The sequence below is a fragment of the Gigantopelta aegis genome, chromosome 9 (assembly GCF_016097555.1).
Source record: "Gigantopelta aegis isolate Gae_Host chromosome 9, Gae_host_genome, whole genome shotgun sequence".
NCBI classification, from domain to species: domain Eukaryota; kingdom Metazoa; phylum Mollusca; class Gastropoda; order Neomphalida; family Peltospiridae; genus Gigantopelta; species Gigantopelta aegis.
In genome coordinates, this window is record NC_054707.1 from 50,938,035 (window position 1) to 50,953,862 (window position 15,828).

The window sequence follows — 15,828 nt, forward strand, 5'->3', positions numbered from 1 at the left end:
CTGAATTACAGACTGTGAACTACAACCAATAGCTTGGGTTTACCTGTACTTGGATCGTCCAAGGTGTCTTTGGTTGGCTCTAGCCCTGATAAAGAGTATTCTAAAAATATCCAGGAAAAATAAGAAATTGATCTGAAACAGGAAATGATAGATTCTGATATTAGAAGCAAACAAATAAATACATGAAATAAATAAATAAATAAAATAAAATAAACAAAATAAAATAAACAAAGTAGACAAAACACAACAGAATAAAGCTTAAAAAGTCAAACAGACAAAACGTACCACCAACAACAAATGGCTTAGACAGTATCATTAGATGACATATACAAGGTAGTTTGAGGACGCTTGTCTGATGTACGATCGATCGATGATCGATCCCTGTTGGTGGGCTCATTGGGCGATTTATAATTTCAGTACTCACAACTCGTGTAACAAAGGCAGTGGTATATCCTATCTGTGGTATCATAGATATATCATACCCCTTGTTATGATTAATGGGTCTAACAAAACACTTGATGGAGGCATGTGTTCTTAGCAGTTTGATGAAAGCAAAATAAATAATGTTTTTAATAATTAATAATTCTCAGATGTTCACCGGTCAAAACCCCTAGTCAAAACGCCTCCCGGGCATAACACTCCCTAATATATATTTAAATATGTTTGGTTTATATTAATCAATTAAAGAAAAGTATATTTTTAAGGATATTCAGGGTTGATAAACGTTTTACATACTTGTACGTGTCTTTCGTTCATTCTTTTAAATCAGGGGCGGGATAAGACCCATTGGTAGAGCGCTTGTCTGAAGCACAGTCGGTTTAAAATCGTTCCCCGTCGGTGTGTCCATTTGGGCTATTTCTATTCGTGGTATGTGCTATTCTGTCCGTGGGATGGTGCATGTAAAAGATACCTTGCTACTGATGGAAAAATATAGCGGGGTTCCTCTCTGAGACAATATATAAAAATGTCCAAATGTTTAGCTTCCAATAGCTGATTATTAATAAGTGAATGGCCTCTAATGGAAGGAAGGATATGTTTTATTTAACGACGCACTCAACACATTTTATCTACGGTTATATGGCGTCAGACATATGGTTCAGGACTACACAGATATTGAGAGAGGAAACCCGCTCTCGCCACTTTATGGGCTACTCTTTTCGATTAGCAGCAAGGGATCTTTTATATGCACCATCCCACAGACAGGATAGTACATACCACGGCCTTTGGAACGAGAAATAGTCCAATGGGCCCACCAACGGGAATCGATCCTAGATCGATCGCGCATCAGGCGAATGCTGTATCACTGAGCTACGTCCCGCCCCTATGTCCTCAAATGGTGTTGTTAAACAAAACAAACTAACTTTGTTCATATAAATCATTAAACTGGTAAAAAAAAAACAAACAACAAGTATGATTCTAAGAAGAAATCATCCAAGACTCGATAGGAAAGTTAAAACTCGATATTGTCCATTGTATACGATGGAACTGATATCTCCGATTATTGAACTGTGTGCCAAAGGTTGCAGTACACCAAATAGTGTCTCAACTAGTTAAAGTTCAAAGTGCACTCAACTTTTAATGGCACGGTTAATGCTACCAGTCCTGTCATTAGTGACTAATGTGACAGGGTTTGTTGTCATACAATGTCTTAATCTGGCCAGAAAATTCCCGTAATTTAATTTCAACTAGTGTCAAAATACCAGCTACTATCTAGTGTTTGAAAAATGTGGGGAGTCCAACTAACTAGTTTTTATTATTATGGTTAAAAATATCTTGGTACATATCAAAATGATACGTGCCATTAGAACGCCAAGTGGGACGTGACACTTCCTGACGTCATCGATTGGCGAACTACAACTTTACAGGAACGTCAACCAAGTGATATAAATTAAGATCGAATATGGGTAATACATACGATATTAAAGTCGTCACCATTTCGTATCATGTTTATGTCACTCGTGAAATAATTTTCATTGTCAATCGCTAAAGCTCGTGACAACTAAACATTATTTCACTCGGGACATAAACATGATAAGAAACGGAAGCTCGTTTCATATCCTATAAATTATGTTTATGTTTAGAGGAGCCGCTATTCGGTATATATTAAATGCTGATTGTATTATAACAAATCAGAAAGTACAGTGTCAAAGTTTAAACTTCGCCGCGGGGTAAAGAAGCTGCGTCTCTGATTGCATCATGTTATTGCGTTAGGCTTTACCACCGTTATCAATATCATAACAACTGTGGAGAATAACTCGCATACTAATGCATATAATCAACACTAGATAAAGTAAATGTATACTGCTGAGTTACTTCGTTAGTCACTAGTTGATATATGCAAAACATAATATTTTTTAATATCCTATTCAAAAGTACCACATAACAATTGTATACTAAATAAAGGTATATTCATTTATTGCACATCGATAATTATATTCACAAGTACCACCAGCTATACGAATAACAAAAATGGAACAATTACAATTAGCTTGATTGACAAAAAAACCCTAAATCCCCCAACCCAGATGCCTAATTCTGCTCGCCTGTAAGAAGTATTTATTTTTCTACTTAAATATTGTTTTCAACTGACAAGGGTTCTGTTAGCTTGAAGGCAGTGAAGTGGTTCCCTCCCATTGTGCCTACAACCCACTTTGCCTACACCTATTTTGCCTACAACCCAGTATGCCTACACTCAGTTTGCCTACAGTGTGAAAACGTGACATCCCCAGTTCATAGTGGGACAATCCCTATTATTTTGTGTCTCAAACCAACATAAAAATATTGTATTACATAAACAATTAAGATTATTGTCACAAGTCAAGAGTAATCAGATCAGAATGTGATTTGAAAGTAATGATTTGTAGATTTACTATACTATGTTTATTAGTACACATGTGGTATTTTTAGTTGTACATATGAAGTTTATAGTATAATACTTATTATCAATTATACGGTAATACAGGTTGTACATTTGAGAGAAATGGAATAGATTAGTCATAGCTTGGATCGTGAAACTAAAGGTTTCTTGGTATGGGATTAATTAGGCAAGGTAGGAATTTGTATTGTTATAGCTTGTAGCAGGAGTGAGTGGATGGTAACTGAAAAGCTGACTGTGTGAATAAAAGAGATGACTTAGTTATTGTTTGGGGGAGTGTGGTTTATTTTTGAGAGAGAACAGTGAACAAGATTTGTGCAAGTTGGACAGAAGTTTGTGAAAGACTTTGGTGTTTATAGTTCGGGTTAATGGTTAACCGTAAGTAATTAAATACTTGATATTTAGTATGTATTGTTATTTTGTGATGGTTATAAAACATAATTGTATTATGTTAAAGTGTAGTAGTATGGTAATGACATATTAATTTTATAAAGATGTGGATAATGAATGTTTAGTATAACTTGTATAATGTGGACATTGAGTAAAGAGATGAAGTTGATTGGTATATAAAGTGTATGGAATAATAAGGTGTTACATCATAGTAATTAAGTGTATCTTGGTTACAGCACTGTAAGAGGTATCTGTTCTAGATGGTACAGAAGTAGTGTCTACTGAGAGATGTAGAGATGGCTTGCTTGTGTGGAGATGTATCCAGCGTTATAGAGATGGCTTGCCTGGATAAAGATGTGGCTGAGAGTTGAGCTTGTGGAGGTGTGGTGATTCGTGGAGGAGTGGCACACGAGAGAGTGCAGTGTGGTGGTAATGTGGAAATGAAGTTCCATGTGTGGGCTATTTATTAGCCATGTTCGGGTAACATAAAAACAACGGATTGTTGTTTTGTAATATTATTATTATACTGTGCAAGTATAATAATGGAGGTGTGGTGAATTCGGAAGGTGAAGAGAAGGATGAGTTGTGCAATTAGTTCATAATTGTATTAGTTAACAACGTGCTCATGTATGTGTTGAAACATTAGCAGTGATAGTTGATAATGGAAGAAAGTGGTATGTGCAATACTGCTTAATTAGTTAGTATAAATACTGTTGGGTGTTATTAATGAATATATATGAAGTCATAAGTGGACACTGATATCTTATTTTGAATACGTAATATTTTAAATATTACGTGGTGCTATATGTGTGATGTGATATATACTTAATACATTGAGTAGTATTTGTGTGTAATTAATATTGAGTAGTGTGGTGACCATCTGTAACTAAGATGTTGACTGGTGAAATTTGTTAAATGTGTGATGGAGAGAAAGGTTTGGGTGCGAGATGTTGTTAGTGTGCATTGATGTATGATGAATAGGCCTATGGTTTGAGTAATGATTGGAATGTGAGTGTATATGATTATTATTTGCTGATGTAAATAAATGTAGCAAACTTATATTGGTTTTATGTGTTGTTTCTTTTAGTTATCTAATCACTTGTGACAATTATAATGAACAGAAGTAATGTAATTGGGGCTTAGTTGCGCAAAGGTGATTTCATGCTCTTTATGGTGATTAGTAATAGTCCAATGATCCCATACTGTGATCTTTAATATGTGATCAAAATGAAATTGCCTTCGTGATTCTTTGATATAGGATTAAAGTTAAACTTTGTACAAAATATTTGTTTAATATTTGTGAGGTCATTTTATAGTTTAATTGTTTTTGTTGTGTAATGTTAATCGTTTTTATGATAAAATATGTGTTTGTCATATTATTTTGTCATGTTATTTTTATACATAGGGACCATACATGGAATGCTCCACTTTTAACTGGGGATGGCATCTTTTCATACTGAGTGTAGGCAAACTGAGTGTAGGCAAACTGAGTGTAGGCAAACTGAGTGTAGGCAAAGTGGGTTGTAGGCAAAGTGGGTTGTAGGCAAAATGGGAGGACACCGAATGCTTGATGTGGTTGTAGTGTTACACTGTATTTCATTTCATTTAAGCCCGAATCCGTGGGTGCCATTACCATCCACACCCCACTCCACTGTAGTATACATTTCTTATAATTATGGTATGTGACTTGACGTTAAAGACAGTACATAGTACAATAGAAATGCAACTACTATTTTGTCCAAAAATGTGGATTGTTGAAAAAACAAAAACTCTTAAATGTTATATAACACCCAATTTGTGGCAGGTAGGTAAAATATTAGACGCCATATGTTTTTTTTATGCGAACTGCCTGAGTTTGTTGATACACTGCTTGTCAGTTTTATTAGAAAGCGTCAACATTGCAGGCAATGGGAACCCATTTGGTCCAACAGAACCCACTAGGCTGCACATGAGCGTGTCTCTAACCATTTTAGTGTTCGTTGCTAGACTGTTGCTACTGTTAAAAACAGTGTCAGATGTCACTGCACACCGTCTGCCAGAGAAAGGCCCAGGGAGAACACAGACGTACACACACTAACGTGTGGCGCCTCCAACGTATACAACACGCAGACATTGTCAAAGTGTCATACATAAAACTAATTTATGGCGGCTGGAGCAGTATGACATTTGAAGTGACTATTGATCATTTAGGACAATGTACTGTTAAATCGTCTTGAGTAATCGTAGTAATTCTGCGAAACGGCCGCTTGACGTTAGAACGGTGATTTAATTATCATTGATGTGAAATAATTATATACTCACTAGGACCACGGCGACACCTGGTGCCTTTAAAATCCAGAAATACTCGGACCTGATTTGAATATTCCAGCAGCTAAAACAAACAGAAACACCTATTAGAGATACTGTGTGCTATTACTAGTCAGTTTCAAACTAATTAATTCCACCTTATTCGATACTGGAACTGATGGAACATTGTTAGTTTTCTATTTTGTGAATTTGGAAAAGCTGTATTTAATTTTCTCCAAGATGACTGTTACTTACCCCCAAGTAAAAAACTAATATGTCCACTAATAGTCATACGAGCATTGGCCACGTTTCTTAATTCGCTCCTTGCAATGGCCAAAATTACATAGCAAACATATACTTATGGGCTGGGGGTTTTAAATTTAGTGTCAATAAAATCACGAGTGCGTTTATCCTGTCTGTTATATAATATGCCGCAGGAAATACCGCAATACGATAAACTGCAATCACAGAATACCCTTCTATTTCAGTCCATGCATGGTGTCTGCTAAGTTTGTTTAGCTATCAAATTAACATTATTGATAAGAATACTGTATCAATGATTTACCACTGCACATCTAAATTTACTGTGACTGTGTCTTATTACAAAGTTATTGGTAGAATCAGTGAAATGGTAAACGTGTGAGAACATACATGTAATTAATCATTGTAGCAACTAGCTATAGGTTGTGACGCAGTCAACGATTCACGGGAGGGGAATCCTAGGGGCGCACTATCCGAATTTTGCAATGGCCACGAAAACTCCAGTTTTGACATATCTCAACGACAAAACTGTATTCGATTATCAAATTCGTATCTCTGCACAAGGCAGAGTCAAAAGGATGGTAGGCAAAGTCGTGATTGCTTCCATGATTCACTACCGGGTGCTCGTCCTTAGAAGGACCTCCACTCTCTATGAGATCCGTAACAGGATGTTTTATCCCTCCTGCGCTGCCTATATGAGGACTGTTACTCTCAAGTCTAATTTAGAAAACTCAAACTTGTGCAGGATAGAGCTCAATGGAATATAAACAGCTGTGATGACATGCACTCATGAATCACTGTAAAACAGTTCACTAACGGTGAGCATATCCTGCGCCACCGGTGGCACCCGTCATTACCTTGAAGTTCTTTGTTGAAATGTACAGGATTTTCACCATCAAGATAAAAAGACATGCATATGGTCAAAATAGGATATTGCATCAGACATCATTTTAGTCAGTGATGCACCATATCGAGAAATGGCCTCTGCGAGTCTATCATAAACAATTTTTGTAAGCTTTCAGGGGTCCATGGGATGTTAAAACGCTGATCAAAAAATTTCTTTACCAGGATGATATGTCAGTCTTTAAAATCGACATATGATGAGCATGCTCAAAAGTTGCGAAATATAGACATCAAAAGCCGTAATATCATGGTCCGTTTGAAGTTTCTGGAGACAACTGCCATAGAGATGATGCATGTTATTGTACCTTTGAATACTGTAAGTGCCTTGTTATACGTTGAACATGCACCCTGGAGTCGGGGGTAATTGATTATGTAGGCTTTCTGTCGACACATTTTGACACAGTTGTTTCTTATAGCAAATGTTCAGTTCGAAAGAAAATATTAGTCTATATCATGTTTAACGTCACCTTAGTACATATCATATTATGGTTATATGGCGTTTAACGTCACCTATAGTACGTATCATATGGCTATATGGCGTTTAATGTCACCTTAGTATGTATGATATTATGGTTATATGGCGTTTAACGTCACCGTAGTACGTATCGTATGGCTATATGGCGTTTAACATCACCTTAGTACGTATCATATTATGGTTATATGACGTTTAACGTCATCTACGTATGTACAATACGGTTATATGGCGTTTAACTTCACCTTAGTACGTATCGTATTATGGTTATATGACGTTTAACGTCACATTATGTACACTACATATGGCATTTAACGTCACCTTAGTACTTATCATATTATGACTGTATGGTGTTTAAAGTCACCTTAGTACGTATCATATGTTATGACTATAATGTGTTTAACGTCACTATAGTACATATATTATGACTATATGGTGTTTAACGTCACCTTAGTACATATGTTATGACTATATGGTGTTTAACGTCACCTTAGTATATATGTTATGACTATAATGTGTTTAACGTCACTATAGTACATATCATATTATGGCTATATAGTACCTAATATACGAGTATTTGCTGCCACGTAATCTCCTCTTACGTAACAAGGGTTATTTTATAATCAGGACAGTACATATCATTTGATGTACCAGTCGTGGGAGCACTGATTAGGACTGGATGGGGGGGGGCGGGTGTGGAGATGTGTCCACTGAGGGTGATTCTACAACCCATCACACCTAAGGCGAGCGCTGTACAACTGCCCCACATCCCACGGCCCCACATCCCACGGCCCCACATCCCACGGCCCCACTCACATCCCACGGCCCCACATCCCACGGCCCCGAGTGTTCAGTTGGAAGACCAATATTTGGAACCATATCTACTAAATACGATGCATCACTGACCACAATGATGGCTGATGCTATTCCATATTTTGGACTTTGGTAAAACTCTTGCACACATTTTTCATCGTTTTAAATGAAGTGACGGACTTGACAGCTGTGGTGACAGTACTCGTGACGTGTGCATTTGATATAACTGTTTTGACAGTGTTTTATGGGTGCACGTCATCACAGCTGTGTTTATTCCAGTAAGCTCCGTCCTGTGCTAGTTTTGACTTAGTAAACTAGTCAGTGAGTGGCAGTCTTCTTTCAGGGGTGCAGAAAGGATGGATTCTCCAAAAAGGATGTCGTCAGGAGTGGCTGTCCTCCTATAGACGAGGCACTAGATATGTTCATGGAGTCAAACACTATTTTGCCACATACCCATTTGACTCTGTATGGTGCATAGATACGGTATTTATCGCGGATAACGGTTTTGCTGTTCACATTAAAAAAAATATATAATACATCAGTACTTACTATGTGTCTTCGAGTAAGGCTTTCACTATTATCCACGAAACCAGAAATGGAATTGGTAAAACTAAAACAGGAAAAGGACAATAAATATTATTGTAATAAAATACATGTCAAATAGTGAAAACACATTTACCATAACCTCTAACTGATGAGCCAAGAACAGAAAATGATTGTTTATTCATATGCCTAAAATAATGTAATAATGAACAAAGAATGGTGAATTATGTTTCAAATCATAACTTCTGATGTGCATGTGCATTTTAAATATACTCATGAGCCAGAAAATCTTATTTATTTGTCATATTATACCCAAGCCTAATATAATGTACAGTTTAATTATACTGATGAGTTAGGAATAGTGAATTGTGTGTCAAATCATACCCCAGCCTAATATGATGTACAGTTTATTTATACTGAGTCAGGAATAGTGAATTGTGTTTGAAGTCATACCCCAGCCTAATACAATGTACATTTTAACTCCTCTTCTTTCCGTGGACAGCGTTCTGTATATGAGCATATGGAGGTAGAGGCCCTCTATAAAAATCCACATCATGGAGGCACTAATAGTGTAGTTAAACACGCTAAACAGCAGCTTACACTCCCAGTGCTGGAAATGTAAAATGTGTCACACATTATGACAGTATTTGTATAATGAAAAGTAAATAACATGAAATATCTCACAAATTATGAGAGTAAATATTTGTATAATGAAAAGTAAATAATGTGAAATATCTCACACATTATGACAGTAAGTATTTGTATAATGAAAAGTAAATAATATAAAATACCTCACACATTATGACAGTAAGTATTTGTATAATGAGAAGTAAATAATGTGAAATATCTCACACATTATGACTATTTTTATAATGAAAAGTAAATAATGTGAACTATCTCACACATTAGGTATTTGTATAATGAAAAGTAAATAATGTGAAATATCTCACACATTACAACATTATGCGTTTGCTATATAATGACAAGTAATAATATAAAATATTTTACACATTATGACAGTAAGTATTTGTATAATGAAAAGTAAATAACATGAAATATCTCACACATTATGACAGTAAGTATTTGTATAATGAAAAGTAAATAATATAAAATATCTCACGCATTATGACATTATTATTTTTGTATAATGAAAGTAAATAATATCAAATATCTCACACGTTATAACATTAAGTATTTGTATAATGAAAGTAAATAATATCAAATATCTCACACGTTATAACATTAAGTATTTGTATAATGAAAGTAAATAATATCAAATATCTCACACGTTATAACATTAAGTATTTGTATAATGAAAGTAAATAATATGAAACACATGTATCTCGCACATTACAACATTAAGTATATTCCATATAAATTAATAAGTATTTACTGTGAAATATCTCACACCTATTTGAAATATAATGAAACGTAACAATGGAATATTTCACATTATATCATTAAGTATGTGTGATATAATAGGAAATATATCAAACGGTATAACATTAAATATCTGCGATATAATATTAAGTAATAATGTGAAATATTTCGCACATTGTAACACTAAGTGTTTGCTGTATAGTGTAAAGTAATAATGTGAAATAGCTAACATATTTTCTTACACACCCGTTGGTGAGAACACAATGCGTTACTTTTGGTTACAAATAGTTGTTAACAGTTTCAAGACATACGACTGGCCGCTCCTAGGTGATGGCCATGTCACCAATGTCATACATCCAATGAAAAACTACACGATGGAACTCGATTACACTGTGACGTACAGTTAACCTGACATTCATGTTTCTGTGACGCATAAGTCAGCTACAAGTGCAACGGCTGTAAATAACTTTTAGTCGAAAAAGATGTTAAAATTTGCTTAAAACCTGGTTTTTTTAGGATATGTAAGAAATAGAATAATACATTCGTGTCCGTTAGATACCATTTATCTCACAATTCGTTGTTTAAAAACGTATCAAACTCGCTTTCGCTCGTTAGATACATTTTAAAACAACTCGTCGTGTGATAAATGGTATAAATGGACTGGAATAAATATTCAACGATATATAATGCACATGGTTCCTTAATATCAGCAAGTATATTATTGTATTTAATTAATAAAACGGTTAAAGGTGACGGCTCGTATATATAACGAGCACAGCCATTTTGTTCCATTCCAGTGAATACGCCCTCTGGTGAACTGGTGGTTACGTAATACTTAACGCGTAACGTCAGGAATGAGTTGTAGAACTAGAGAAACAAATCTACCTGGTTTTTGCGGGATGATAAAATAGGCATCCATTGCAATGTTCTGTAATAATATACATCCCAGTAAGCCAGCAATAAGTATATATTATTTTTCAATACAAAATAAACCACCATTGTCAAAATAGCTACACAAAACGTCAAAATAATTATACCATGTTTTGTCTATGCAATAACCTGCGGACTGAAATGATAGACGGAGTGTTTTCTTATTTGCCTCTACCTGTGATTCGTGATTGGCAGGTGTGTATTTGATAGGTAACCGGACGTGCCAGTTAATTCCCGCTGTCTAGACACAAAAATACATACCGGTATTGTGTAATATTATATGTCGCCCCTCTAATGGTAGTAGACATGGTTTATTACTGTAAATAGTTCTGTAAAATTATGGATTAAGGAGCTACTCTCGGCCTACTAATATCCAAACCTACTCGTACCTCCTAACCCTTTCCATTAGATCGACCATTCCAAATTGCGCCTAACTTCCTTCATAAAACACACGCACCCTTTCTCTTTGGACTTAATCGTACGGGACATTCCAAATTGCGCCTAACTTCCTTCATAAAACACACGCACCCTTTCTCTTTGGACTTAATCATACGGGACATTCCAAATTCTAAAGCACCAACCCCCCCCCCCTTCTACCGACCACGGTCGGGCTGCTGGTGCGCCCTTGCACCTGCCAGCGCAGGAGGTCCCTCTTCCACCCTCTTGGGCAGAGAAACCAGAGCCCTGTGCCCACGATAGGCGTGCGCTACAACAGCTTGCTCTGAATGTGCACGTTAATCACCAGTTCCAGTTCCAGTTCTATTGATTAAGTAGACTTTCCCATCTAAAATCACAGAACTGACAAATTACGTAGTCCCAAAGAAAAGAAAATTATCACTTTGGGTATCGTGAGTTGTCGTTTTTGCTCCAGCGTAACATACGAATAGGCCTAATAGTATACATTTTTCCTTTGGATTATTTAACAGAGAAAAATACTAGAACCCCATTTCGTTCCGTTAATGCAATTTGAAATATATTTAGTTAAATAGATTATTATTTTATAACGTCATCTACGTTGTTTTACAAGTCAGGTTGATCAAAGAGAAGCACCTTGTCGAAAATTACTGCTTTTGTTTAAACTGTGCATGCAGGAGTTGGTCGGAGCTGACGTCACTTCGCTCCAAGCTAGAGTACCATACGCATCGAAAAGAAAAGAAAATGGCTGACCTCAGTTAGCAGGAATAATCTCGTTTTTTATTAACTCTAAAATTTCGCGTTTTTCATTTGTTAAAGTGTCAGTATGTGTTGGTGGTCCCGGTATGCATCTTTCCAAAACATAAAGCTCATGTTTGAGTTTACTCTCCCTTTAATGATTCGCGAGAGAGAAGTCTGTATATCGATCTTATCCATTCCCAATGAGTCGTTAAAAATCGCCTTAACTACTATACAACCGAGGCCGACAGGAAGAACTTCCCGTACAAATCCGTGTTGTAACACCTCTAAAGTCCAGTCTCGCTTTTACAGATGAAAAACAACGATGTTAACATGAAAACACACTTTACAATGACAGCAACATTACAATTAACATGTGTACCGATAATCGATTATGGACTTCACATGCGATCATCACAATGCTAAAGATCAGCTCATTGATTTGTCGCTGGCAGAGCATCACTTACAAGTCCGTGCTGCAGGAACTCCAGTGTTCCGTCTGACCGGTACTTGACGTCGAACCTGAAGCCGACGTTTCCAACAAAGGAGAGATCCTTGATGAAAGACGCCAGTGCCCGCATGATGAACGCGATGAACAGGTTGATGTGCAAGCTGTTGCTTTTACAGTGAAGACGTCTGCAACGACAAATAAACTTTACTGTAAAGATTCACCCGGACAGAAAATAGAAATTGATGTCTCCGCCTCACACAGTGTATTATATGCCATATATATATATATATATATATATATATATATATATATATATATATATATATATATATATACACATATACACATGTACACATATACACATATAGATATATATAGATATAATATACAGATAAAATATACATATATATAGATATATATAGATATATATAGATATATATATATATATATATATATATATACGGGGATCATAGTCGCAAGCCAAGGATCCTATTCCATATAAATACGGCATGGGTCCGTTCCACGAGGCTATGTTTGGCTCTAAGATCACCGTAAGTGCATAATATAAAGTAGTTATACACTTAACATAATCTTAGCACTAAGATAGCTTCGTGGAACAGGGCCCATGTCTACTGACTATTCAATATGTACGTCAATAAAAACAATTAACCTCCTTACTCTGTACATTCACTGAGTTTTAACTTATGTTTATGCTTATATGAAAACTAAGTTTCAATCACGCTGGTCTGGACACACACTCAAGTTATCTGGGCTGTCTGTGTAGGACAGTGAGTTAGTTGTGTGTGGTTAGTTAGAAAGAAGTCGATGTAGTGGCTAACACTTATCCACTGAGTGATTAAACCTCACTCTGGTAGACAACCGATACCGGGGTACGAACTCAGTACCTATCAGCCGTACGGCCGATGTATTACCTAGTACACCATCGAGGTCGGTAACTCTACACAAATGTCTCAATCGACCCACCTTTGTGGGGCCTTTCTACTCCTAATTTCTAAATTGGAACACCTTAATAAACTTCTGGATGTATTAGTCTGTGACTCAGTGTGTGTGTGTGTGTGTGTGTGTGTGTGTGTGTGTGTGTGTGTGTGTGTGTGTGTTTTGTGTGTTTTGTGTGTGTGTGTGTGTGTGTCTGTCTGTCTGTCTGTCTGCATGTATGTATGCGTGTGTATGTGTGTATGGATGGATGAATGGATGGATGAATGAATGTGTGTATGTACGTATGTACGTGTACGTATGTATGTATGTATGTTTTGTCTGCTAATGTTCTACTAAATGGCTAAAGGTCATCAGAAGAAAGGTTAAAGGGTACATCAGTTGTAATTCTCTGTTAATAATCATCTGTGGCAGGACTTTTGTGCTACGTCAAAATACATTAGCATTGCAGTTGCGTTATGTCAGATTACAAATTCTACACAAAGTGAAGGCTCACATATTTGTCAGACGAAGACTGATATGAAACGATTAAGATGCCGCCTCCAATGAAATGAGGAACACTTACCTACAACAGCACATGATGGTGACGGCTATTATCAGTGCTGCCAAGGAAATACTGTATCCGATAGTGTATAGCAGTCGTAGCCTCTCAGCCGTCACCTGAAAAAGCCCAACATTAAACCAGTAAATTCAAATTCTAAAAAATTGATAAATCTAAACGTCAAAACCGTTATACACGATGAAGACCTATCTCAGCACAATGCAGAGTCGAATGGGCATTTGGCAAAATAGTGGCTGATTCTATGAATCTCTATCTTGTGTCTCGTCTATAGGAAGACAGCCACTCCCGACGGTCAGGGTTAAAACTAGACATTTGTTGTCATATATATATATATATATACATGTTCGTAACCCTATAATATATACAGATGGAAAGAAATAAGGGAACACATTGTATTTGAGGCAAAATGTAATTAAGTAGTTATGCCTGTATACAGTACAGAGATGTAGTGGGGGATTGAATGTCAGTATGTTATGTGGTACTGACTGCCAGTAACACGTTAAAGTTAAAGTTTGTTTTGTTTAACGACACCACTATAACAAATTGATTTATTAATCATCGGCAATTGGATGTCAAACATTTGGTAATTATGAAATATAGTCTTAAAGAGGAAACCCGCTACATTTTTCCATTAGTAGCAAGGAATAATTTATATACACCATTCCACAGACAGGACAAAACATACCACAGCCGTTGATATATCAGTCGCGGTGCACTGTTTAGAGCGAGAAATAGCCCAATGGGCCCACTGACGCGGATCGATCCTAAACCGACCGCGCATCGGGTGAGCGCTTTACCACTGGGCTACGTCCCTTCCTGTCAGTAACACGGTTGACTTCTTGATACTGATAAGAAGAGTTTTGGTTGCAGGCAATATCTGTAGTTTACTATCTGTGAGTTTCCTTATTTCTTTCCCATCAGTATAGATGACGTATGCAGACATATACAGATTTCAATATCAATTTATTTATTTATTTATTTTGGGGTGGGTTTATGTTGTTGGTTTGCGAGGGTTTTAAAAAATATTTTAAAGAGGGTTCGGTTTTTACGTTTGTGTCTGTGTTTATTTTTATTTTGTTGTTATTTATTTTTCTTTTAAGATATAGATGCTCAGTGTAACATATTTGTCGATTAATTAACTGGAAATAAATTATGTACATATTTTAATTACCAGTCTCAGCTTCCTAACCTCTACTGGCATTTGTTATAACGGCCAATTAAACCTTCTGAAACAACCGAGCATCAAAGACTGCTGTCAGAGGAACATGTTTGCGCCAAACCAAGGATCAAAGATTACTAGATTAGTACGTGATTACACCAATTAGACTGCAGGCTAGAGCACAGATGTGACTCCAATGTAAAGGTAGCCGCATGTATTTGCGTACGTCACTCTTCATCACGTTTCTGAATTAGTGTAAATATTAATGTTTTCATTGTTATCAAGTTTGATTTCTTTAACGTCAGCACTAGCTATTGGATGTCAAACATTTGGTAATTTTGACATATAGTCTTAGAGAGGAAACCCGCTACATTTGCCCATTAGTAGCAAGGGATGTTCTGTATGCATCATCCCACAGACAAGATAGTACATACCAAGGCCTTTCATATACCAGTCATGGTGAATTGGCTGGAACGAGAAATAGTCCAATGGGCCCATTGACATGGATCGATTCTAGACCGACCGCGCATCAAGCGAGCGCTTTAGCACTGGGCTATGCCCCCCCCCCCCCCCAACACCCACATTGTTTTAATGCTGATTAGTTGTAAAACAAAACAATAAAGAAAATGAAATTGTTCGTGAATAGCTAGTGAATTTTCCTTTAATTGCTGGTGTTCATCCACAATTCTTTTCAATT

At 36.4% G+C, this 15,828-nt stretch overlaps 1 protein-coding gene across 1 annotated transcript in view; it reads right to left on the reverse strand.

The window, feature by feature from the left end:
* LOC121381867 (secretin receptor-like) overlaps positions 1 to 15,828 on the reverse strand; it is a 47,298-nt gene that overhangs the window by 7,895 nt on the left and 23,575 nt on the right. Inside the window, exons 5-10 of the mRNA XM_041511247.1 lie at positions 13,976 to 14,070; positions 12,473 to 12,641; positions 8,997 to 9,153; positions 8,550 to 8,610; positions 5,567 to 5,636; positions 44 to 132 (exon numbers count right to left, since the gene is read on the reverse strand). Of these exons, the coding sequence (XP_041367181.1) occupies positions 44 to 132; positions 5,567 to 5,636; positions 8,550 to 8,610; positions 8,997 to 9,153; positions 12,473 to 12,641; positions 13,976 to 14,070 (641 nt within the window). The remainder of the gene's footprint in view (positions 1 to 43; positions 133 to 5,566; positions 5,637 to 8,549; positions 8,611 to 8,996; positions 9,154 to 12,472; positions 12,642 to 13,975; positions 14,071 to 15,828) is intronic.